At 40.3% G+C, this 27,721-nt stretch overlaps 1 protein-coding gene across 1 annotated transcript in view; it reads right to left on the bottom strand.

The window, feature by feature from the left end:
• Positions 1–250: 250 nt before the first annotated feature.
• The window catches only part of MRPL13 (mitochondrial ribosomal protein L13), a 31,695-nt gene continuing 4,224 nt past the window's right edge, over positions 251–27,721 (bottom strand). The window contains exons 3-7 of the mRNA XM_037166693.2: positions 22,490–22,583; positions 17,992–18,052; positions 14,395–14,481; positions 10,911–11,032; positions 251–533 (exon numbers count right to left, since the gene is read on the bottom strand). Of these exons, the coding sequence (XP_037022588.1) occupies positions 512–533; positions 10,911–11,032; positions 14,395–14,481; positions 17,992–18,052; positions 22,490–22,583 (386 nt within the window). The 3' untranslated portion in view covers positions 251–511. The remainder of the gene's footprint in view (positions 534–10,910; positions 11,033–14,394; positions 14,482–17,991; positions 18,053–22,489; positions 22,584–27,721) is intronic.

The following is a 27,721-nucleotide window of genomic DNA, read 5'->3' as shown; positions in this document are numbered from 1 at the left end:
GGCTAGACAGAAGAGGACAGCAGCTTGTAAATGCCTTAGGTCGAACCTGGCTGGGCTGGAGGGCCGAATTTAGGTGGATGGGAGGTCAGATGAAATAGTCACTGAAAGGAAAAGTGCAGGTGGGCTGCGTTCCCAGTTGGCAGGAAGCACGACTGGGAACCTGAGCAAATGTGTACGGATGGGCGGTTGTTGGCAACGCTCACCGCTGTGCTACCCAGGGCTTGTTCTTTCTTGAATGAAAAACAACAGCTAGCCAAGTACGCAATTTTATTCTTATCGCCACTGATAACTTTCTAATCCAATTACACGATAAAGCAATTCCACAAAATACATGTACTGAAACTTGCTGTTGAAGGAAGATCCCTTCCCGACCTCTCCCCACAAACTTTCAGCACCCGTAACGGGCTTCCTGTTCGATGCAGCAATGCTTCAAGCGGCCCGTGGGTTAGGAAAGGCTCGGCAGGAGGAAGTTTCAATCACCTCATTGCGATTTTCTGCAATTTTCATTCTCCTACAGCCGGTAATCTTCAGGCCTGAAAGACAAAAAGCAACACACCTTTTCATGAATCCGATTTCACTTTCACTTGCCTGGTGAAGGAAGATTGTTTTTCTGACTTAACATGACAGTAACTGTTCATCAAAAAATATCCGCAAATGCTGTATGTAAATTTTTGGTGCAAAGCACTCAAGTCAAATCCTTAAAGAGCAGAAGGGCTAAGTGTCCACCTCAAGTTCTCTGAGAGTATACATATCGGCCACCTCGTACCAAAAGTGAGTGATTCTGTAACTTACAAACTTGAAATCAGTCTCTGTGTTCTATTTTAGAGTATTTTTTATAAAGTCTTTTTCATAGAAAGGCTCACTATAATCTTTAAAATCCCTATGAAGATATGAATTTACCTAATAAAGGTAAACTTTGAATAAGTAATTTCCCTGTTTATTAACACATGCTAAATTTAATTTACCTGAGGACCCATATATAAAATAAATAAGCAGCAACTCTGATAATTTAATTACACACATATAACTGGTCTTTTCCTCACTTACATATCTATAGGATTAATCATACATGAAAGCTGCTGCTAGTAGTAAGTTGAAAGAAAGAACATTTTCAGGGAAATGTTAAATCATAACAATGAAGAAAAGAAAATTATAAAATGCAAAAAAAACCACAACACTGTCCTGTAATCTTCTACATAGCGATCTGTAAGGTGTTGAGCTCCTATGGAATTTTCAGAAGGAAGTTAGTAACGAGTAAACTGGATATTTTGAAACAGCTGTAAAAATATTCGAGTTTCCAGTTCTGATAAAAAGGAGCTGAACTCTGCTTGCCCTGGAACCGCTTATCTAGCCCCTTTGGACATTCACAGTGTGTTTTCTCAAACGAAACACTCATCACAGGACACCAGACGGCCCAGCTATGGAGACCAGCAGCCCCGTGGCCGAGCAAATGAGCTGCATTACAACTTAAAGTTACCATCCGACGCCGAGAAACTTAGGCGCCAATGTGGGAAACAAGCCAGATATGCTCCCCCGTATCAGCCGTTGCAGAACAAGAAGAGAAACTGCAGAATTCTGTCACTGTTCCTGAACTCTCTTTGCGAACATGAAAACCACACCCGAAGTCTGGGACACGGCAGTGTGACGTGACAGCGGGGAGTGGCTCCAATGGGCACCATTTCCATTGCTGGCACGTGGCTCGGTGCGGGCGAAGCGGTCAGCCACGGGCGCACATGCGAGGAAACCATTTATTCTCAGGTCGGCTGGTTCACAGGATTACGAGCGATGCCGCTGCAAGAAACCTGTACACTCATGTCGGAGCGACAGCCTCCGCACCTCCACTGCCATAAATTAAATGTGCTCAGTCCCAGTCTGGTTGTTTCCACAACAAACCTTAAACTTACTAACAGCGAGATGGCAAAGCACCTTTTAAGGGAATTTAGAAGTAAAACTGGAAAAGTGTGTGAGGGCATGAGCTGTAAGGAATGCAGACCTGAAGGCAAAAGGGGCCTAATGAAGCCCAAGTTTGTTTCAAGATGTTTTGGAGAAAGAGAAGAGGATGAAGGTGAGGCTTCTGTCTCCACTAGCCCAGTGACAAGACGGTCACTGTGTTTACAGGTTCAGTGTTTACGAAGCAGCCGAGCAGCTGGGAGGGAGAGGGCCAAGGCCAGGGAGGAGATGGAGGAAGAGCCCCAGGGAAGTGAAAATGCAAGGAGGACTGCTCGTTTTCAGCTGGAAGGACTCTGTGAGTGGCGATGCTATTTCATTTTGCCGGACAGGGAACACAGGCAGAAGGACAGAGTCAGAAGAGAAGAATCTTGGTTTGGAGGCTGATGAAATCTGGACCCGGTGCACAGCTGGCAGTCAGGGTCTGGCGTTTGGAGGGGCGACATCTGTGAGTCTCTGAGGAGATCCTTTTCCATCCACCTCCACACCAAGGGGCCCTGCTCAACAATCTCCGAGAGCCTGGCACTGCTCCGTTAAGTTCAAACACCTCGGAATTCAATACCTAACCCTGCAACGACCCGGCCCCAGCAAACCTTCCTGAGTCATTCTTTCTACACCTTGTCTCTCTCCATCCTGGTCCCATCATTCCACTTGCTGATGCCCAGGAAAAAACGTGCATGCCCCTTGATTTGGATATTTGTGATTTCCGTTGTTTGGAATATTTCACCTTTTCTCTGCTCAAAGGGACTTGGCCAATCTTTCAGTATCCACCTCAGGACTCGGATCCCCCGGGAAGCCCTCCCCAGCCCTGCTGGTCTGACTCCGGCCGGGCTCCCTTCTCTGACACAGCCAGGGGACTTGGTGTATGCTTCAGCAACAGTATTTCTGAAATTACACTTGCCCTCACTTATGGAAATAACATGTGCCCAGTGTTTATTAGATGCCATGAACTGTAACTGCTGCACAAGCACCATCTCATTTTATCCTCCTCTCGACATTGTGAAAGACACTGTTATCAAGTCCATTGCACAGCTGATAAAACTGAGGCTCGGGGGGCCGAGTAACTGCACCAGTGCATGTGAGTGCCATTTCATTCTGCGTGAGACCTACTAGCTGCCGGTTCCTCTGAAGGCAGGATCCCAACGTCATTGATCTTACACTTCCAATAATCAGCAGTGCCCAGCATGTAATGGATGCTTGTAAGATATTTGTCATTAGGGTATAGTGACTTCCTTAAAAATGTCCTTTGTTTACAGACTCATCCTTTCCTCTTTCTACTGATAAGTTATCAGGATCTTCTACAAGTTAATCTGCTTCTGGGGAGCAGGGCATGGGAATATCAAGACCAAGTGTCTAGACAACTTTAGATTTTGGCCTAGCTAGAAACATCAACTTACATTGCTAACGTTTACTATTATGTTTACTATTACGTTTACTATTGCTATGGGCTTAGGAGGTACCCCCGTGAAGAAAAAGTGAAGTTTCTGCACAAAATCTGCGTCTCTTTCTTTGTACCCACACACTAAGGAGAGCAGGCACACACACGATGCGTTGTATTGCTTACTCCCTTCCACTTAGAGAAGGAGTCCAAGATGGTAGAAGGGGAGGGGAGGGCTACCTTCTTGGGTTGCTCCCCAAACTTTGGGGTGCATGCCAATCACTTGGGCTTTTGTGAAAAGGCACATTCTGATTCAAGGAGTCTAGAGGGGCTTGTGATTCCGCATTTCCTACCTGCTCCCACACAATGCAATGCGGTTGGTCTGCAGACCACAGACTGACTAGCAAGGGTTCTCCTGAGACCTCATTGAGTTGTTCATATGGCAGAGGAGATGACCATCTGAAGATGCTGAAGAAGCAGAGTTACCTTCTGTAAGAAATTTCTAGACTATGCTGTGTCTAACAGAAGGTCACCAACTCCCTTGGCCAAAGATGATTCCATTTGATATATAACCTTCCTGGCTCTTCATCCACTAGAGGATGTTATTAACAGGTGGCTTTATGCTCTTCTAATACAACGATATGTAATTTTTAATTATGATAATGTGCATCAGATATTGAAATTCCTTTGGTATCTATCATCAAAGAAAGATTAAGTTGTGGTCCATGGAGCTTTGGTAATTGGATAACTGTCAGTGCATTTGGGTTCTTTAAAAGTTGCTAATCCATACATGGCAACCCTAATGAATCAGAACTGAATTCTGAGCATGTTGCTATCCTGCTTAGTGTTTAGATCTACCTAATCTCTTTAGTAAATATTTTCAAAAGCAAGAAACCTGGCATCTCATACACTGGTTTTTACACTATGGATGATTAATTGTTATTTGAAACTTTAATGACATGGCTTAATCTTTTGTCAGAGAAATGATGGGTGAATTTATAGTCTATAAATGCTTTAATTCTTTGTCATCGTTTCACTAGAAGTAAATTATGAAGTTTTAAAATAAAAGATAGTATTATATAAGCTTAATATATTTGTAAATAATAACAGTCTTCGAAAATGACCTCCGGAAACGTCTCAGGAGCGTTTGCAAAATGTTGCCTGCACTCGCTGAAATGACACAAGCGCACCTCAGAAATGTGGACACTGAAATGAGAACACAAAAATGATGGAGGCCAGCACAGGAGTGCTGTTTGAAAATGGAATATTTCCATAAAAATACACCTCGACTTCAGGAAAAATCTTCTAGGATATATCAGTTTTTATTGTGAAATGGTAAGAAATCCGTTCGGTTTGGGAACAGAATGAAACATAAAGCCATAAAACACCCAGTTTGTGCCACTGTTCAATTAGAGACACACAATATTATTTGCCCCATTAAGTTCATTTATTTTCTAAGGGAAAAAAAGCATCCGAATTTCAGTTGCAAGTCCATGAAATTGGGTATAACTGAAGTGAAACAAATCTCAAAAATATTTTATTCTCCCGTAGTCTTATGTCTTTTCATTTCTACAGCAGTACTCAGTGTGACGATTACTCCGACGAAGCAGTTAAGGCTACAAGACAATCTGGACAGTGGAGCAACCTCACAAACAGTAAAAAGTCACTTCCACTGTGTAGAGGAACATGTCCGGGATCAGGCCCTCCAGGGACACCGGGACATCTCACAGGCCTCGAGCTAAAGGGGTGTGGATAACAGGGAGGTAGAGTGACGGCACCTTTAGCCTCGTTTCCCTGCCCCTGCGCCACCGGCCTGATTAGAAAAAGTTCAACATCACTTTGAAAACAAACAAAATACTAAACTCATAAGATGGTTAAAAATGTGTCTATATCATACTGCTGTTTCTTCAATTAAAACAGGATTTTTTACATTCAATTATGGTATGAAAGTCCTAAATTCTGGTGGTGAGCACTGTAAATGATTTGGTTTTGGTCATTTAAATAGAGACTGCTTTTTATTTTAACTAGTTCTAATCTGTTCATATCCAATAGCACAGTTCAGAACAATTTAGAATGCCTAATTTGAGCAAAATTCTGCGCTGGAAATACTGAGGTCTATGGTATATGGTTTAAGCCGGTGCTGAGCCGGTTAAAATGAGCGGGAAAGTTGGAATGTAACTCTGCTCCCCAAGTCCAGCTAATAACTTCTGACTCTGAAGAGCAGAAAATTAGGTTAAATCTTGTAGGAAAATGCCACATGATTAGACTAGCATGAAATGATGGAAAATCTTGAAGATGTCTTGATCCTAGCTCCTCGTGGGTTATGAAAAGGTAAAATCCTTCTCCAATGTCTTTAATTAAGTCTTTTAATCTGAAGCACATTTTATAAAGGCATAAGCAAAAAGTTTTTTTCAGGTTATGAATTTTGCTAAAACTGGGCATATTTTAGGGTTAATGGCTTTTGTATCAGATGACATGCACTAGGCTTAAATCCTTGCTGTCTTCTAGAGCTCCAGACTGGCCAGGATGCTCGCCAGGTCCCCTTTCCAGTGCTAAGGCACCTGCATCTGGAACTCACTTTTCTTTTCACACAGCTGCCTGGATTACTTATTCAACCAACCCCCTACACCAGGGCTGTCAAACTCATTTTCACCAGGGGCCACATCAGCCTCGCAGTTGCCTTCACAGGGTTGAATGTAATTTAGGACTGTATAAAGGTAACTACTTCTTAACTAGGAACAAGGAGGTCGGGGCTGCCGCTGGGTGAAGTAAGGTGCCCGGCTGGATATAACGAGGTGGAGGGCCGCGTTCTGCTCTCCGGCCTTGTGTTTGCCGCCTGTGCCCTACAACCTAATCCTCCCTTCAGAAAAGAGAGTTTGTGGCTGGCGGTGGCCATGGCTGGTGGTGGCCATCCTCATGCCCCCTCCCTGTCATCCTCACCACCCGGCTCCCTCGAGGCCACCTCCACAATGAGCATTTCACACCCTGCAGGAACAAGGGTTTTCACGATAAACATCCCTTTTCAAGTGTTTACTGATGCTGAAACTTTCTACATTTAACCTCTCTACAAAAGTGACGGTTTTGCTCAAGAGGAAACATTACTGATTCAACAAATGAGAAATAAAAATCCCTTTCTGTTTTGGTTTTATCACTGGGGATAATGTGAAGCAACTGAAGTTGAAAATTTCCACATACCTAGTTTTTTACTAAGAAAAGGTCTCCTACCGAATTTTTTAAAAATGAAAACAAAGAGCTTAAAATGATCCAAGTTTTATTTTTAACCTACATAATGAAAAGTTTCCAATACAGTGCCAGCATAATAATTTCCATGATTACTGTGGTTTTGTAATGTGTTGACAAAACTGCAATGATTATGGAAATAATTATTGACAGTAATAAAATAAGTTAACCATTTGAAAGCTGTACCTGCAGACAACTGAGTTGTGAAGAGGGTCGTGCTACTGTTTTCTTTAAGTGTGTGCCTACCATCACCACTTACACCTGGCAACTGCACACCTTCTGGGGCCCACCACGAAACCCCAAATATAACTTCATGACACATGATAACTTATATATCCATGAGATGTAAAAAAAAAGATGAACATACCAAGTATATCCATTAATTTCAGAAGTGAGGTTAGCCCTGGCCAAGTGGCTCAGCTGGATGAATCGCTGTTCCATCCACCAGAAAGTGGCAGGTCTGAGCCTCAGGCACAGACCCAGGTGTGGCTTCTATCCCCAGTCAGGGTGCATAAGGAAGGCAACCCCATGGGCGTTTCTCACCTTGGGGGTCTCTCCCCGCCCCCTCCCCTTTCCTTTCTCTCTACCAGCGGTATGTATGTCTCACGGGAGAAAATGTTTTTTAGTTATAAAAAGTATTTACAGTTCTCTCATAAAAAATCAGCTTTTCCTTCTTTTCTACCATAGTTTTGAAAATGACTAAATAACTGGCATAAAAAAATTCATGTATGTTGAAAACTAAGGCCTGAGAGAATACATCTTTTGTGAGTAGTTTAAAAGAATTTAAATAAATTCCAACAACAGTTGCTTTTAATTAAGATTAAAACAATTTTGGCAGTCACCAACTGGGTCCACAGCTTAGTCTGACAACTGCTATACTAGCTCGAAAGCTTTTTGTGTCTAATAGAAAAACTAGTACTTAACAAAAAGCCAATGATGGTTCCAATGACAAAATGCACGTTTTTATATCATAAACATATTTCAAGTTTAGTTGCTAGGGAAACAAGAGCCAAAGCAAGCTGTCCTGTGACTGCTCACTGACGGGGCAGTCCAGTATGTCAGGTTCAGTCAGATCTCTGCAGACTCCCCCCCAGGTCTTTCCCGCACACATTCCAGCTACTACACTCGAAAGAAAGACAGATTCTTGGCTTAGCTATTCTGGGTGGAACAAAAGCATATTTTAAGTACGTTCCTTCTTCAAAAGGAGAATTTTTTTCTCCTGAAAGCAAATATACCAATAATAAGAAATCCTATTTTTAATGGACTGCATTGCATAGGACTTCAAATGTTTTAATTCTAATGTATATAACAGTAAAACTTTATGACATTGCAAACAACTAAAATGGCACAGTCCATTAAGGTAGTCACTAGCCACAGGGCGCTACTGAAATTTAACTTAATTAAAAGTACATATAATTAAATGTTGAGTTCCTCAGTCATACCAGCTCCGTGTAAATATGCCAGAGCTGAAGTGGCCAAGAGCTACCACGTCAGGCAGCTCTGGTAGTTTTTTCATCACTGCAGGGAGTTCTATTGCACAGTCCTGAACTAACAGATCGTCTGTTTAACAGATCGTGAATTTTTGGTTAACCCCAAAATGCCTAATTTTCCCTCATTACACATGTTCCACGGCAATAAAAAACGAACTAGACTTGGTATCAGTGTGAATGTGTAGGGAAAATAAAATGTTAAGTGACTTATGGATAAAAATTAGTACACCTGCATCACGTTGTATCCTCAAATTTCAGCAGGTGTGCAAGCACCTTATGATCTTGGGAACACAGGTTAATATAAAGACTGGGAAAAAAGTAGGTTTACAGTTGCTTGTATAGAAAACAATACAATTAATAATACAAGTATAAATTCCGCATTTCACATACAACTGTGAACCTACTTTTGCCTCACACTGTATGTTGTGTGGCTACTTGTGAGGAAAGATCACGAGTTTAACAGAAAAAGGAAAGCCTGGTACGTAATACATATTCTCGTTACAGGGAAGTCTGGAATGAATAGAAAGGGCAAGAGAATACATCCCCAGAGTACTCACTAAAAATGCACAAGAGGGCCCTGGCTGGCATGGCTCAGTGGACTGAGTGCCGGCCTGCGAACCAAAGGGTCGCCAGTTCGGGTCCTGGTCAGGACACACGCCTGGGTTGCAGACCAGGTCCTCAGTCAGGGATGAGCAGGAGGCAACCACACACTGATGTTTCTCTCCCTCTCTTCCTCCCTCTCTTCCCTGTCTAAAAATAAATAGAATCTAAAATAAGAAATTAAAAAAAAATACATGAAATGTTCTAAGTTTTTCTAGAAGTCTATTTGAAAATAATTATAGGAAAGCCTTTTCTAATTCCATTCATATTATAAAGGTACACAGTCACCTTCCTAATCAGTTTTAAATGAACAGGAATCACTTAGTAAAATGGGAAATTTGAGTAACATTCTTTCACTATAATGACATTAAAAGTAATTGGTGGGAATATACTGCCTGGTGTAACTGATTTAAAACATACTTTAGAATATTCATAATATATAACTCTAGGTGCATAATGTGTTTGAAAATTTATTTGATTAAATAATATCTTTGGTATTTCTAGTTGGAAAAAAAAGGACCATGTCCCTTTGGTCAGGTATATGAGTTCATTTACGATGATGTTTCTGTAAGACAATCAGGTACGACACATACTTAGGTTTATAGAACTCTGTAGAGCAGGGTAACCTATCAAAACTTCAGGGACTACTTAGAATGTGTGTTTAGGATCCAATTTCTTAAAGCAGATTGTTTGAGAACTACATACAACTCACTGGTAAGCACATTTACATAAGATACAAGAGGCAATAAGAGGCACTTGAACAGTGCGGTGGGGACCATGACTTAAGCTAGTTAGGAGCTAGAACTAAATAAATGAAACCGAATTAAGTAATTTCTCTAATGGTAATTCTGTGAAAAGAACACAAGCTTTGCAATCAGATAGGTTCAAAGGCTGTACTAATAGGAATAATATACTTATCTTGTCCTGTAGAGAGAATTAGATACAATCATGTAAACCACCAGCACAGCGCCGGGCAACTGGAAAGTGCTCCATAGATCGTTGATGATATCATTTTGCTCATCACTCGCAGATTTAGTGCAGGAGAACCCTGACACTAGTCAGCGAAATCAAAATGATTGAAACAAAATACCCTAAATACTTCTGTGTGGACAGAGTCTGAAGATACACGTGTACATGCAATAACAAGAGTCAATGGTGAGATTCCCGGACCTGAGCCGATGCTGGGGAGGCTCAGCTTCTCGCAAACCCGTCTGAGGGAGAAGAGGACCTGCAGACGCAAGGGCAGCGCCTCTCTGGAGACGCGCTGTCTCACGTAGGTCACGCAATGAGGACGTGTGGCTCTCTGCAGCCTGTGCACATTCTGTAAACTCAGGAGGCTCTGCCACGTGCAGCGCTGGTCTGTGCACTGGGGACGCAGCGGTGACCATGACACAGCCTTGCTCTTGAAGAGCCGAATGTGGTGATGACAGTGTCCCAGCAGGTGCCACAGCAGAAGACGCTGGGCACTGAGCCTGGCCCTGCTATTCAGGCTTCGTAAAGGACGTGACACCCGATCAAGTCATAATAATAAGAGGTGTCCCAGATGGTACGGCGAGGGACTCATTTTATGTAGAACTAATAGCACGGCAAGGGCCAGGAGTAATTAAATTGCATAAAAAGACTGCCAATCCTAAATAGTCTGCTATTGTTCCCACTGTGCAGTGGAGCGGGACGAATTTCAGCTGAAGGGACAGGGAGAAGCCAGGTGACGGAGGCCTGGGAGGCCAGGCAAAGAATTAATGACAATTAGACGAGAGACAGTATGTCCACGCTAAGCAGCTCCCCAGACCTCAGGCAGAGGGAACTGCGCAGAGGAGAGGAAGACTGTTGTGTTTTTCAGTTCGGATACAGACTGTAAGTATCCAGAATTGATGCCTTTTCAGTAGGTAATATTCTTGGCTTAGTGAAACCACCTGGAAAATGGCAAATCACTTTGTTCTAGTGACAATTTATTCATCATTCCATGAGACTACAGTTGATTCAAGTAATGTCACCCCAAACAACCTATCTGACCATTACAGGCACCTATGAACACCCTAGCACTTAGCCAGCAAGGTCTTAAGATTTAGAGACGTCTGGTTCGACTATCAACACCTAGAGTTTACCGGCAGGCAGAAGCTCTTGAGCATCCAAGGGAGTCAAAAAGAATCCAATCTTCCCACCTCAAGGGCCTTACCATTTAAGGAAAGAGGGGAGGCTAAATTCAGCTTAAAAAAGCGAGCATCGAGAACAAAGACAGGAAGGGAAAGACTCACGGGGTCCACAGCCGGGGGAAAGCGTCCACCTCCTCTTGTGTGTATTCGTCCAGGCGTTTGGGCACCTTTCGTGGTTGTGGCAGCTCTTCCACTAAATTCTGAAGAATATCTTCTGGTATACTCTGGATTAAATACAAATTTAGGCTTAATTTTCTTAAAACACAGTCCTTAGTACTAAATTAGTAACACTCACTAAGTATTAAAAATAATAAAAGCAGTATTTGTAAAATGAGGAAAACAATAAATTTTGAAAAAAATCCCTAAAAAGTACATTAGATCAATGATATAAGAAATGCCCTGGCTGGTGTAGCTCAGTGGATTGAGTGCGGGCCTGTGAAGCAAAGGACTGCAGTTCGATCCCCAGTCAGGGCACATGCCTGGGTTGCAGGCTGGTTCCCTGCAGGCCAGTTCCCAGCAGGGGACGCATGAAAGGCAACCACACATTGATGTTTCTCTCCCTCTCTCCTTCCCTTCCCATCTCTCTGAAAATAAATAAAGAAAATATTTTTTTAAAAAAAGAAACCTCCCTACCATAATACACTTTGTATTTTAGTCTTGACAAACATTCTATCTCATGATAAATTAGACATCTTCAATTCTGGAAACTATTAGGTCACTATGTTTTTAAAAATATATAGTTTAATTTATTCCACTCCTTCCAACCACAGAAAGGCACCGCCTGGCTCACTCTCATGATTCCTCACCCGACGAACGTCCGCACGGGGTCTGCCCCGTCTGGTGCGACAGGCTTGTGGTCCGTGCTCCGGAGAAGACACGGAGTCGGTCCGTCCCACACTGACGGTACCTGTGGTCTCCTGTTACGGTTCGTGTCTGCCTCCCAGACAGCTTTAACGTAGAAGTACCTTTTCTCTTCCAAATAGCACGTGCTCTCTGGCATGATGCTGAAGCCCTAAACGCCCTGTTCTATAAACACAATAATCTCTTACCTGATGACTGCGGGAATGCTGATAATGGTCACTCTTCTAATTCAGTGTTATTCCTACACTTTAAAAATTTTTTATTTATTTATCTTTAGAGGGGAGGGGAAGGAGAGAGGGAGAGAGTATCAATGTATGGGTGCCTCTAGTGGGCCCCCTACAGGGAACTGGCTTGCAACCCAGGCATGTGCCCTGACTGGGAATCGAACTGCAATCCTCTGGTTCACAGGCCCGCGTTCAATCCACTGAGCTACACCAGCCAGGGCTTATTCCTACATTTTTAGATGACATTCTTCTCTAGAGAAGAGCTTTTCCTTTTTCCGAGAGAAGATGACAAACTACAAGTTAAAAACAATTTTTAGACCATCATTGCGGGCTCAAAAATTTTTGCTTTTATTCAACACAGTCCATTACTATGACTGTTCATTGTAAAGCTAACACAGTCCCATATGTGGTTAGTGGGCACCATGTTCAGTTCGTTTGACATTTCCCCACTGGTGTCTGAGCTCTGCCTAATAACTTCGTTACTCACTACTTTACCATTTGCGTCAGCGTACTCTGTAATGATGTCGTCGTTTTTCTGCGTCAGACCCCGAATCAGTCATGTTCCTAAGCAGAGCCTGGCTCCTCTCACCGGGAACAGCATTTAGAAAAGAAGAGCCAGGCACTGTTGTGCTAACGTCTGTCATGCTGTCATTTTATCTTATGAATATATAAAATCTTTAAAAAGTTACGGTAAAAAAACCCTAAAAGGTATTCTCCAAAAAGCATTTCATTCTCTTCCCTGTTCCCGCCCAGCCTTTGCGCCCACACACCAGTAAGCAGCCAGCTCCATTCTCATTTATTCTTCTTGTGCTTCCTACGCACAAGGAAGCAGACACCGTGCAAGACTGGGAGCATGTGTCTGATTATATGCACGCAAAACGTGATATGCTATCTACCCTCTTTTCCACCCTGCTTTTTTTCACTTAACAATATATCCTGAAAAAAAAAACAAAACAAAACAGTACTTATCAAGTCACAGCAATATTTGTCATTCTGTTTTTATAACTGCATAATACTCAACTGAATGCCTATCATAGTGTGTCCAGTTTTCTATGAACATTTATTTCTATTATTTTATTATAATAAATAATATAAAAGCCATAATCTTGTATATTTTCTGACTACATGGCCATAAACGAGGCTGCTGGGTCAGGGAGGAATCTCCTTACGTGTATATTCTGCGAAATGTTTTTTAGCTGCCAGGTTCCTTATGGGTCGCACCATGGTGAACGTCCACAGTGATGCGTGAGGGCCTATTTCCCAAGACTCGACAATAATAAAAAGTGTTGTCAAGCTTTTGAATATTTAACAGTCCATTCTTGGGAAAGCGGGCTCATTTATTTTATGGTCTGAAATTATTTAGGTAATTTGTTGTTCAACCAAACTACACTTGAAACATCTATACTGAAACCCGACTACCTTAAAACTGGGATAAATATGGTGTGTATTTTAGAAATTATGGTTTATAAAAGATAATCAGAAAAAGAAGTTTTTTAATTCTTGTGATTTCATGAAGGCCATTTACACTTTGATGACACTGCTTCCGTACTTGGCCCCTCCAGGGAGAGCGAGCCGTGGAAATCATTTTACTTATTCATACAAAGCAAAGGTAATAAATTAACCATTCTGATAAAAGCATGAACAGTACACTTATGCTGTTCGTGCTAACAGCAGAACACACAAGTGGCTTCGATTGTGGGTATGACTTCACATTTTGGAATGAATTTCCACATTACTCCTCTAGTAGGAACTGTGAGGACAATAATCATAACCATGGCAATGACAGCAACCAGCACTTCACCGTGCCAGGCCCTGACCTAAGCGCTGAGTGTTGTCTCACTTAACCCTTACGACAGCCTTATGCAGTAGGCACTATCATTACACCCAGCTCACAGACAAGCAAACAGAGACAGTGAGTAACTAGTCCATGGCCATGAAATCAGTGAATGGGGGCGGGGGCACTAATTCTAATCCAGACAGTCTAATTCCAGAGCCTGTAGTCGACTATTCTATTACAGAACTTCTAGTGTTACAATATATGGTACTAAAGAGAAAAACTAAACACTTAAAAAAGTATAATAGTAATAAATACAAATGTTTGTACTTTTTTCCAAGTACTTTTTAGATGAATACTTTTGAGTAGGGACACTGTATCCTAAAGGTAAATCATGAGACCCAATTAGCAACCAAACCTAAGTTATTAATCCATCATTCACAGAATTTTTACTACTGGTCACATGATATAAACTAAATGCGTAATTTTTTTATAGTTGATGACATCATTAAAGAGTCCCCCAATTTAACAGGAGCTCTGATTACAGTTTCTTGTCCAAAAAAAGCAGTACATTTCATTACAATGAAAAAACAAATTAACAGACTTGTAATCTTTAGTCCAATAATAGCTCTTTATTGAAAATAAGTGTGGCAATTATTTTAAAAGGTGAGAAAGTGTTTAACTGAAAATTTAGGCAAAGCACTGTGGCCTCTGATCACCGGCTCACCTCGTCTGGGAAGAGATGTAAGCGCTGCATCATGGTCCTTCTATGTAGGTTTTTGGGCAGCATGCCGTACGTAGCTAGTTTTACAATCTGGAAAACACAGACAAGGACCCAATGAATAAAAGTACCATGGACATAAAGAAGGCAGATATAATTAGCAACAGCGATGAAAAGAAGCGGGCGAAGCCTCAGCAGGAATACGAAGGGAGAGAAACTGAGACCCGAGCAAATACGTGGCAGCAAAGGAAAAGGCACATTTGTTGTTTTATATGTTCCTATTTTCTGTTGCCTCTGTTTGTTTGTTTTAATTTAGAACGATGACAAAAAGAAGAGATTAATAACCTACATGTGTGCCAATTCTAGCTAGACTAAGAAGAAATCCTCTAAGCTTTGGCAAACGCTTATGGCTCAAATAATCTACCAGGGAGTGAACAGAGCGGAACGCAGAGAGGCCACAGTAATCTTGTGTCTTCCAAGTGGGAGACGGGTTTCCAGCTCCCACACTAGGCCTGATCCTACGGTCACGGGACCGACTCATGGGACCGACTCGATAGGCCACACATCTGCAGTGATGGTGACGGCTCACATTCACTGACAACTCGCCGTGCGTATGGCGCTCAGTGCATTCATCACATTTGCTGCCTTGTTTACCACTGAGTCTCACTTTCGCAGCTGAAAAAAAACAGATTTAGTGAGATGACAGAACTCCCCCAATTTCACAGTAAGTGTTCACTCGAATCCAAACCAGGCAGTGCCCCCCCGAATAGACACACAGTCCACGCCATCACACTCACCATGTGTTTCCCTTCCTAACTTCTCAGGAAGACAGGAAGTCCCTTCTCTCTACCGAACCATCACTGTAATGGCCTGTACTATATACACATATGCGCTGAGCCCCTCATAAAACTGTTGAAGAGACATGTGGAGTGTCACAGAGATTTTTATCATCTGGACTCACACTGCAAAAATACAACTTCACATGTATTAAAGCTAAATGCCCGAAGACAACACGTGTCAGAACAGGGTTTCACTGTAAAAGAATTTCTCGTTTCTTTTATTTTCTCATCAAAACCTTTCTGCACATGCGAGTTAATGACATCTCATGTATCCTTTCCATCTATTTTCTAGGTTAATGCTGCCAGAACTTTATGTTCTGAAGACTTACTTAAGGACAGAGTTATGTTGTTAAAATTAAAAGCCACAGAAAACCCAGCTCCTCAGTCACATGGCCGCTTTTCATGTGGTCAGGAGCCTGGTGGGCACCACAGCTGACGGTGCAGACAGGGACATTTCCACCACGGGAGAGACTTCTAGCAGCACTGACCTCGAAATCAGTCTTTACAACTTTTAACGTTTTAAAAAGACTTCAGTAGACACTGACAATGTTAGGACTACTCCACATCTTTTCTGGGTAAGGAAGTCAGTATAGCCTCTGAAAATCACCCTCTTAGCAATTTTATTCTGTTAGTAAGGTTACATGGCATTTGGTTTACATGTTCTTAAACAATTTAGTTGTACTTACTTGAATTAACAAGTTGGCATTTAAAAAATCTGCCCTATTAAGAAATGCAAAGTTGCCCTTGCTGGTGTAGCTCAGTGGATTGAGTGCAGGCCTGCGAACCAGACAATCGTGGTTCAATTCCCAGTCAGGGCACATGCCTGGGTTGCACGCTGGTTCCCTGCAGGCCAGTTCCCAGCAGGGGACACACGAAAGGCAACCATACATTGATGTTTCTCTCCCTCTCTCTTTCCCTTCCCCTCTAAAGATAAATAATCTTAAAAAAAAATAAAAATAAATCCTAAAAAAAAAAAAAAAAAGAAAAAAAGAAATGCAAACTTAACAGTCAAATTAGAAAAAGCTACAAAATGTGGCAAGCCCCCAAGCTGACAGGGGAGAGAAAAGACAGACACACAGACACAGATACCCGACACCGACAGAACACAATGTGCACATACAACCAGCTCCCTCCAGCCGCACAGACTGAGGCACGAGCCCCGAGGAAGTCCAAACGCGAGACAGAGAACACAAGCTGAGGTTGGCAAATATTAAAGGTCTCCCTCAGATGTTTGGTAACCCAGGCCATGTGCTACTTAATTCACACAAAATCACTTTATTAAGTAACTATAAGAGGGGGAGAAGCATAAGAAGGGAACCATGTTAGAAGAAAAATGTAAGGACACAAAAGCTCTTAAAGAAAATAAGCTACATGACAAAGGGATAAAGGATAGAAGGAAAGGGCTGACTTAATATATTTATTTGAGTTTAGAGTTCATCTATGTAATTTAAAATATTTTGAAATATTTAATAACCTCTTAATCACCATTAAATTTATTAATTATGCATCTTACAAATAATATTCCAAGACTGTACTAATAATCAGAAGAATGCAAATGCATCATGAAACAGATTCTCTTACGAGCCACACACACGAAGTCCCGACTCGCAAACCGCCTGCTGGCAGGACTCGCGGCCCCAGACGAACGGGAGTGGAGCCAGGTAACTGACCTCCCCTTACCACATCACCCTTCTCCAAAACACAGTCAAAATTAAGACTTTTTTATAAAGTATGATCTTTTAATGATGTAATAATTCAAATGGTTTTGACTCTGAAATGTTTTGCAAACCTCCATCAAATGTTTCATTCTTTGTTTACAAAAAAATTTTGAAACAATTACTACAACATTACCCAAGGCCAAATTCTTAACATCAAAAAGTTGGACTATACTGCCTCCTAGTGTACAGTGAGCATGCATGAATAAAATATTGGCTTGAATTCTAAAAACATCTTAATATCAAAAATTTAATTTATTGTAACAGTTATGGTATACATTATCAGCAGCCCTTACAATACTATTAAATGCAATCCATATTAACAGTCAAAACAGGACACTGTATTTGATCTGTAATAATCTAACAACACCTGAGTTATAAAACAGACATTATTTCTTAAGAAAAATCTCTGGGGAATGTTATTGTAGAATAGATTTGAATGATAAAGAGGGTCAGTGCACACCCTGATCAATTATTTAGGAAGGTTATAATTAAAAACTTAAATTTATCTAATGCTAAATCTTCAAAACGATGCAAAGACAAACTGAAAACTACGAGAAAAAAGTGAACAAACCCACAATTGAAATATTAATATAGCTCTTTCGGGTAATCAATAAAGCAGATGAATGAAAAAAGTCAGCAAGAGTGTAAGACTGGGGCCCTCACTGGTGTGGCTCAGCAGGTTCACCAGTTCAACTTCTGGTCAGGGCACACGCCTCGGTTGTGGTCCAGATCCCTGGTGGGGGGGCGTGCAAGAGGCAGCCACACACTGATGTTTCTCTTTCTCCCTCCCTTCCCCTCTCTAAAATAAATAAATAATCCTTTTTCTTAAAAAAAAAAGCATCAAAATTCCTTCACTAAATGCAAAACATACTAAAGAGTAATTTAAAAATATGCAGACCTGAATGATAATGAAGTAATAGTTATCAAAGTGGGTAGTACAGGCAAAGCGAAGAAGGCTAGCTACATTAGAAGAGGAAAATAACTGAAACAGCAGTGTCTGAGCCGCCTTCCCACCGATGAAAATAATAACAACACAACAGACTCACAGCCACTGGATCCTGCTGGTGAAGCTGGGCAGCTGTTACCTGTTTAAATCCACCTGGGTACCTATTTGAAGAAGCAAAGACATTAAAGCTGGGAGTCAGCTATGGTACAGTATTACTCAGTATTCTTTTATAATATAAAAACTATTTTTATTATAAAATCATACTTGTTTCCGGGAACTATGCTATTTGTTATTGTCTTAAAAAATAAGTAGTAGCCTATGTTCTTTGAGATGTTAGTTTCTAAGTGGTCACTGTCATTTCATAAAAAGCCCCACATCTTGGAAACTTTCTTGGCTTAACTATTTATGTTTCTATTGGAAATTAAAGTTATTCATCATTCATTCATTTACTCATTCATTCTCATTAATTCTGGGGTAGTTTATTGCTGCTTGAATTAAGAAAGAAAAAGCAATGATCAAAACGTTTCATATTTCCTGCCAAATTAGACAAAGTATCCATATAAATAAGTCGCCAGGTCTGGGGAAATTAGTTGTGGACAATCTGGTTCGGAAGTTAAGTTCAAACTCTAAGCAGGTCACAATCCTGTTTCCTATTAAGAGTTATATGTTGACCCTAAGTAATAAAATATTTAATTGTGTTCAGATCAAAATTATATGTAAAATGAATAAATTGGGGATTAATAAATATGTTTATTTGGGATACTTTTGCAGGCAGCTCAGTAACTTGGATGCCCCAGATGAAGGTCTGGAATCTAGATTTGCTGGTAGCTACCAGTATAACATTAGGCAGTTCAAATGACCTCTTTACATGAATTTATTCATATAAGAGAAATGGTAATGTCTACTCCATCTACCTCCCGATTTTTATGAGTCAACTGAGAAAATGTGAAAGTGCTTAGGAAATTTAAAACAAAAACAATATTCAGATGTAAGGCTTTATTACACTGAATAAATGAATAAAGCCTAAATGACTTTCAAGTAAGGAAAAAAGAAAACATAAAATCAGCGAAACTCTGCGAGAAAAAATTTAAGATTACCTAAATGTGTTTCCTTTCATAAATTCCTTTTCAGCAAGAATTTAAAACATTTTAAGATAATTTAAAGAACCACCTCTTAGGAATAAAATTTAAGAAAGCACATTTAAAAGTTTGCTGAGAAAGATAATTCTCAAACTGGAATTCTTTCATTTGTTTTATGGAATTTCAGCTTCAGAAAAAAAAATACACGTCTAGACGTCTGTCCCTGTGTTGTCTCCATGGAAAGAAACACTTTACACTTTCTACACTGAGGATGATCTATTTTTAACAGTGGATGGCAAATTCTAAAGCACAATACCATTTACACTATATTTCAGGAGTTGGACTTTATACTAAAAATTTGGAGAGCTACTGTAAAATTCTGAGTAAGGGAACAATTGGCGTAATGCAATACTCGGCTGACTTATTTTCCAGTTCTTCATAAAAGTCAAAATTTTATTTTAAAAAATAGAGCAGTGATTAGGTAGGGTAAATCCTATTGTGCACTACCATATACTGTGACTGAAAATAATACTTAAAAAGGGAAATCTTAAGTAAAAAAGAGATAAACTTATATATGTATTGTTGACTCCAAGGATGAAAGATGATTTTTAGCTCCTTTAAACTTCTCTGTACTTTCTAATACTAGCATGCACTAAAACTTTTATCACTAGAAAGTTAGATTTTAAATCTGTAATTGCAGTGATGTGTCAGGAGCTCAATAACAGCAGTATGTCCAACGTGGAAGTCAGGAGTCAAGAGAAATGCAGGAACAAGAAGCAATGGACCCTGCGGGGGAGGAGGAAATAGGGACGGCGTCACAGGAGAGGTGACATCTGAGACGGGGTTTATGGCTGAATAGAGGAAATTTTGAGAAACATTTTCAGGGAGGGCAACACATGCAAGGCTGAGGCAAGACACAGCAATATGCTGTTGGTTAAATGTTGGGTAAAATGAAGGACGATGAAGCAGGAGTGGTAGCTGGATGCCAATAAAGTGAATGGAAGATGCTGGATTCTCCCCCCACAGGTGAGAGAGTGCAGCACTGAGAGGGGTACCTCCCGAGGGACACGTGACCCTGGCCGCTCTCCACTGGCTGTGCTGCTGTTTCCCTTCATTTGCACTAATACTACAGATGTGTTTGCGATAGGAGTCAGCCTAGTATTTCCCTGCACACGTTTATCCCAGCATGGCATGACATGCTGACTTTTCATGTTCCCCAATTGCCTCTGCATTTTATAGAACCTGGTTTATATGTAGAGATTTGCCAATAGCAGAAATTACTAATGATAGGTGTGAACTTATTTTTCTTAAGTTAAATAAAGATTTCATGAGCCCTGGCTGGTGTAGCTCAGTGGATTGAGCACGGGCCTGCGAACCAAAAAAAGATCGGGGTTCGATTCCCAGTCAGGGCACATGCCTGGGTTGCAGGTCAGCTCCCAGCAGGAGCCAGTTCCCAGCAGGGGATGCACAAGAGGCAACTGTACATTGATATTTCTCTCCCTCTCTCCTTCCCTTCCCTTCTAAAGATAAATAAATAAAATTCAAAAAAGTATTAAAAAAAGAAGAAAAAAATTACATGAATGTGTTTAAATAGAGGAATGGGCAAATGTTCATTTAAAAAAGCAAAAAAAGTTATTCCAAGCATTTAAGACCCGAGGGGCAAGAGATGAAGAGCAGCAGATGTGACCATCAAGGTCTACCTGTCCGAGACAGCGGTGCAACTGGGAAAAGAAGGATCATTTAGATCAAGAAGGAAAGGTCAGCATTTCTGATCATATTTTGCTCAACAGTGTAGGAAGTATGCTTAATTAAAATTTGTACACATCCTGAAGATAAGCGGTTAACTAACACACTATGTGACAGAATCAAGATCATAAAAGATCTTCAAAGGCTAGAGAGACAACTGAACGTGGAGTCCTGCGTTGGATGAAGCACAACTAAAACACCCAGGAGGAGGAGACATGGCAGCATGTTTGAGAAAGACAGGACATTCAGCTGGTAGTGAACTTAGTGGGTCACACAGTCATAGGACCTTGGAGAAAAGTTCTATCACAACAGAAGACTGAGTACCCGAAAGATGGAGAAGCCACATTATATATGGAAACCATCAGAATACAACCAGGCGGGTGTGTTTAGTTAAGAAGGACCCTGAAGGATAACAACTTACATAAACATTAAAATGTTGAGTCAGAGGATGAAGGGTGATTTTCAGTTCCTTCTTTAAACATCTCCGCATTTTCTAATACTAGCATGCACTAAAACTTTTGTAATTAGAAAGATAAATGCTGCCTATATAACTGCAATAAAATATTAGGAGCACAGTAAAAGTAGTATGTCTCAAGTACAAGTCAGGAGTCAACAGAAACAGAGGAACAAAAACCAGGGACAGTACTAGAAAAGACTGACCAAAACATATGGAGGCTGTTCGAACCAAAGCCTATAGAGGAAGGAACCAGAGATGGTGAGAGCCCGGGAAGAGACAAACCAGTGGGCACTGGCTGATCGAGGTCTTGAAATTAGTTGAAGAATGTTATGTGGAGGAGATATAATTATTTTCCACTGTCCCAAAGAGAAGACCAGCATGAAAGTTAGAGAGAAACAGATTCAATAGCATAGAAGACGCCCCTAAAATGTAGGCCATTGCAAAGGTGGAATGAATGGGCTACCTAACGAACTATGAGATTGGTTTTATTTAAACATAGGCAGAAAGACCTATAACTTGAAAGGTATGTTGTGGAGCTTTTAGGTGTCTTCTAAACTTAACCACTAAAACATCTCAAGTACAGGGTCCGGCAGGAGGAAGGCCTGCCCGAGTGTGGTTGGCAGGGTGTGTGAATGTCTTACAGCGGTGGACCGCAATTTAAACATTTCACCTAAAATGTCACATGATGTGCTTGGTGTGATATCGTTACGTTACAGTATTACATGCTTATGATTTGTAATAAAAGATTTTTTGACAAAAAAGGGGCACAGCTCAGTGGATTGCACATCGGCCTGCGAACCAAAGGGTCGCTGGTTCAATTCCCAGTCAGGGCACATGCCTGGGTTGCAGGCCAGGTCCCCAGTGGGGGTGCTCAAAAGGCAACCACATATTGATGTTTCTCTCCCTCTCCCGGCCCCTTCCCCTCTAAAAGTAAAATAAATAAAATCTTGAACAAAGAGGCATTCTTTTGCTGGACCCTGTCCTTTCAGATGTTCAGAATGGTTCTGGGCATAGGAGATGCATAACAGGAAGCAGAAAGAAGGAGAAGATTTACTAAAAATGGGAATAATCTTGATCAGAGAGGTTTATGTGAAGTTTCCAGAAAAACATATACTGTCAGATAATAATTAAGGATTTGATTCAGGCTTGCTTTTTTTTTTTTTGATTGAGTTAATTATATATGTAGCATGCATAAAATGAGTATTTTCTTAAATGCCAAAGTTGGAAAATACATTTTTCTTTTAAATCAGGTCAGTGGTGTGATTAAAGCAATGCATTTCAACGGCCTGTTTTCCGTGGCGACAGCACTGTCTTACCCAGTGTGTGAAGAGTATACTTTTTGTTCCCATTTGTTTCCAGAAAACGCAATGTGCCTTGTGTTAATTATAACAACGTGATCCCCGCAGTCACCTGGATTTAAAAAGAAAAGAGAAAGAAAAAAAAGATTTTTATATGAAAAATCGTGACTTTAAGAAAAAGCATCCTTGGTTTTGTAAAGCTTATCAAAGTCTAAGCAACACATTAAAAATACAAAGCAAGTCACAGAAGCAACGTCAAAAATCCTTGAACAGATTTCTGTTACTGCTTTGTACAACATCTAAGTATAGAAAGAGCTGGCGAGCCATCTGGAAAATCTCAACGCTGTAAGGTGGAAGAGAATCTGGTAGAGAGGCCAATACCAACAATGCATCTTTAAAGGCAAACTACTATTATTTCTATCATATCTTCCTATTAGTAATTATACTTCACTAAAAATGTTTACATTAAATACTTTTAAAATATCTAATATAAATTTTCCTCTAAAAACATAAGAGAAAATGAAAACAATATGCACATAGTCATAAAAAAGTATGTTTTGCCAACAGGTAAATTGAAAACAAATGTAAAACGTCACAATTTATTATTCTTTTCCAATTTAGAGAACAATGGAATACTATGCTCTTGTGCTTGACTACCGACCCAAGGTTTTTCCAACCATATTTAAGTAGGTAAATTGGAGCCGCCACTGTCAACTATGACTAGATACACATCAGACAGGACGGGATGGCCCCAAAATTAAATACACACACACACACACACACACACACACACACACATATACATATATTTGCTTAATTTTCCAGTAAAAAGTACCCCTAAGTTTGGACGTTCATTTAAAAAAAAACCTCCACAAAAGTAAACATGTAATTTTCACATGAGTTACTAAAGATGACAAAATCAAGTAATCAGAAACATTTATTAAGTGCCTATTCTATCTACAGAAAAGTAAACTTCAAAAGATTCTAGAAGTTTATTTAAGAAGAACACCACTGAAAAAATAAAAAGTATAAATAAACACAGGATATGAAAACAAAAGGATATGGTACATTGTGATTCTACACAGGGTTGGAATTTGAATGACAGAATTTACTAAGAAAAGTTTATAGTCTATACAGGACAAGGGTCATGAACAGAGCATAAAGCAGGTGGGTTTTCTCCACTAGAGTGAGAGGAAGTCCAGAGGTGTGAAGAAATAACCTGGGAAGCTTGCTGGTAGTGCACTGGAAAAAACAGTTTGACAGCATTTGGTGAAGTGACGAAAGTTCCTGAAAGCGACATGTGGTCGACTAAGGCAGTTGGGGGCAAATAAACCGGGATAACAAATACAGACGGGGACAAGACACCTATGTAGTTTCTATACAATAACAAAGAAACTGAAAGACCTTAGGTTTGTCCAGCCCTTACTGCCAAAGAAGCTAAGGCCCATTAAGATTAAGCAATTTCACAAAAGCTCACACACCAAGTTACTTAGACCCTGTGCAGGCTCTTTCCATGACACCTGTTTAGAGGGAAATGGAATCTTTCACTTTCCATTGAAGCTGAATTTATTTGCCAAATTAGAGTGCAAAATTAAATAATGCAATATCTAACATTTGAAACTGACACTTAAAAATATGCAAACTGGGTAATTTTAAGAAGAGCACTATCAATGTTCTTTTCGAACAAGTCCTTAAAAGATTTAAGTGAACAATATAAGACAGAAAACTAGTGATCAAATTAGATCTAATATTATCTTTGTTGCATTACTTGGTATGCCAGTATTAAAAACATTAACTTTTAAGAACTGTATGCAACTTTTATTTCATTCCATGCAGACCACAAATATTTTAAGATAATCTAATAACTTTAGATAATGCAAAAAAAAAAAAAAAAAACGGTTTCCCTCTGCGTCTTTTAAATGCTCACTCAGCCCTCAACTAACGCATCCATGGGCAGTGAAGAGCCGTGGCCTCACGAATAACACATCAAAATCCAACAACCACCACGTGCCCTTTCTTTTCACTTATTGGTGGGAACGAGGTATGTTCAGAAAGCTTCCCCGCTCCAGAGCCAGGAGGAGAGATCTAATCAGGAGGAGGGAATTCTCTCCCCAGGTGCACGTAATTTCCACATGACTCACCATATTTTTCTTAAACAAAAGAAACAAAAACCTTGTAAATGGAGAGTTGGTTTTCCGCAACTCTTCACAAAGTCCATGGGACCTATAAAGTACTTCAAATAGCTTATGTTCAGATACATTTATAAGTTAACTTTTATAACCACTCCTAGATATATGACCATCCAATACTATTTTTCTGGGAAATTGAATGTCAAGTTTCAAATAAACATGTTTATAGTAATTGTGAGCACATAACACATGTTTAATAAATACAGGTTAAACCAGCAATTGTTAGAAATAAACTAAACGCATAACATATTTGTAAACTGAAAATCGCTTGCTGTAAGTTTTGATTTTGGTGACATCTTGTGGACAGGACAAGTTTTGCTGACATAAGTTATATATAAATTTAGTGCGGAACAAAAATCCAATCTAGACCTCAAAATGTAACCTTCTAATTTCATAGAAAGGCTATTCTCCACTCCTCGAAAAGGATGACCTGGTGGGCAGAACAACAGCTCTCCCGGTGCCCCGGCAGACGTCATCCTCCAGGACTTGGAGGATACTCTAGCAATAGCGGCCTGCTCGTAAAAAAGTAGAACTTTAATTTAGTGGACAGCTAGGTGCCATTCCTTACGAAGGAAATTAGGTGACTACTACTAATTCCACTTTTTCCTCAACTTTTGCATCATTTGCATTTCCATGAAGACAACCTAAGAGGTCTTGTTTATCTCCTTGTGGCTGTAACTGCTAAGGAGAAAGGGAATTAGAAGGAAAACACAGTGTGTGTGGCTGGGAATCAGCACAGCAAAGTGGAATTCATGGTTTCCTACGTGAAGAAACAGGTGCCTGGGTGTGGTCCCAGTTCTACCGTCCCAGCTGAGTGCCAGTGAGAAATTCACTCTTCTCTTCTGATTTTAGTTTTCTCATTTATCAATGAGGTGGTTCAATAAACTACGTAAAGTCCTAAGGAATTTAAAAAATCCTATGAACTGGTATTCTATCACTATAGCATTTTCCTGATCTGCCAGAGAGAGATATTTTAAAGGACTTTATAATTTGTTAAGCGTAAGTCCACTGATCACTGTTTTACTTTTCAATGTACAGTTGAGCCTCATTACTCACAGATTCCACATTGCGAACCAGCCTCCTCCCTAAACTGTTTGCAATCCCCGCAGCAACACTCACAGTGCTTCCCTTGTTGCTCAGGACGTGCACAGAGTGGCAAACACCGAGGAGCTTAATGCAGATGCTTCCTGCAGAGGTTGAACCAAGTGATCTCTGCTTGCTCCTTTTAGCTCTTGGACTATGAACAAGTGCTGCTTCGCGGTCTATTTAATGCCAGGCTTCTTGGCATTTTTGTGCTTTTAATTAGTGACCTCACTGTTTAAGACACCTCGCCAGCTGGAGGCTGAAGTGCTGTCTAGTGTTCCGATGTGCACTTGGCTGTGATGTGCCTCACAGAGAAAACACGAGCATTAGATCAGCTGAGTTCAAGTGTGAGCTATAGTGCCATTGGCCATGAGTTCAATGTTAGAGAATTAGCAATGTATTCATTAAATAAGGTGTCTTTGAATGGAAACACGTAAAATACGGCTATGTATTGACTAGTGGATAACGATTCTGTGACGAGAGGCTCAGAAGATCCGAACTCTGTAGTTCCGTTAGACAGCATGGTTTGGTGTTCAGGAACTCAGCATTCATGGTGATTTTAAAGAATGTAACTGCTATAAATAATGAGAACTGACCGTGTTTATAAACCATAGTTAAAAGAGTCATTCCAGGAAATATTTTTGATAAGCATCTATTATGGGCCAGGCATTATACTAAGTGCTTAAAAAACAAATATTAATATGACAAAATCCTCACAATCATATTTTTACAGGGTGTAGCTTATTTTGATACCTAATGGAAAATTTCATTATGTGAAGAGAAAAGGTTAGACCAGCAAGTAGAAATATAAAAAATTCCTTGCTCTTACCCAAATCATATTATCTGAAATACTCTGTCCCCTCGCTCCATAAATCCAAAAATCCAATTAACTCAAATGTCATGGTCCTGATTAAAAGTAATGTCTTCATTTTCAAAAATGGTATTTGTGAATACATGATCTACTCAACAAACATTTACTGAACTCCAACTATGTGGCAAGCCCTATATCATGCACAAGTGTAAAGCTGTGAAAAAATCCAATTTTTTTCAAGCCAAAATTTTTCTGAGTAGAAATTTGGTTGAATCTGGAATACAGGGAAAGGGTCAAAACTAGAGACATAAACTTGGGAGCCATTAGCATATAGATTATACAGAGTGGGGCAAAGTAGGTGTACAGTTGTTTGTATGGAAAATAGTGCAATAATTAATAAATAATAACACAAGAGTAAACTCTGTGTTTTGCGTACTCACAACTGTATGCTTACCTTTGCCCCCCCTGTATTTAGAGACCCGAGACTGAGTGCAATCACGCGCAGAACGTGAAGGGGTCTGAGGGCTGGGCTCCGGGACCTCGCCAGTCTTTGTGGGGAAAAAACCAGTGGGAGTTTAGAAAGTTGAAGAATCAAAAGGGAACTGTGAAAACAGAATTAGCAAGAGCGTAAAAACAGTCAACAGAGAGTTTTTCACATCTACTAGAGTAGTGAAAACTAAAAAGATCGGAAATACCATGTTACTGAAGATGAGGAGTAACAGAAAGAAACCCTTACATGCCGTTGGCAGGAGAGGACATTGGCAGAAAGACTAGCTAGCTTCCCAGGGCGCTTTGAACCTGGAAATTCCTGTCTTATTCAGACATCAGAGAAACGTCACGTGAGTACCAGGAAAAAGCTATAAAAATACTAATAGCAATGTTTTTGTAATGACAAAAAACCCCGAAACAACCCGCATGCTGAGTGTATGGGTATTGAGTTCATTATCATCATTATTATTGTTAATTTTCTTTAAAACAACACCTACATTTATATACGGAGATAGATACATTTCTATCTTTCTATCTCTTTGTATATTTCACATTACAAAATACTAATAAAAAGTTAAAACTAGCCCTGGCTGGTGTAGCTCAGTGGATTGAGCTCGGGCCTGCTGAACCAGAGGATCACAGGTTGATTCCCAGTCAGGGCACATGCCTGGATTGTAG

Source organism: Artibeus jamaicensis, unplaced genomic scaffold, assembly GCF_021234435.1.
Source record: "Artibeus jamaicensis isolate MK-2021 breed Jamaican fruit bat unplaced genomic scaffold, CSHL_Jam_final scaffold_916, whole genome shotgun sequence".
In the NCBI taxonomy this organism is placed as follows: Eukaryota; Metazoa; Chordata; class Mammalia; order Chiroptera; family Phyllostomidae; genus Artibeus; species Artibeus jamaicensis.
This window is presented reverse-complemented; position numbering and strand designations above follow the sequence as displayed.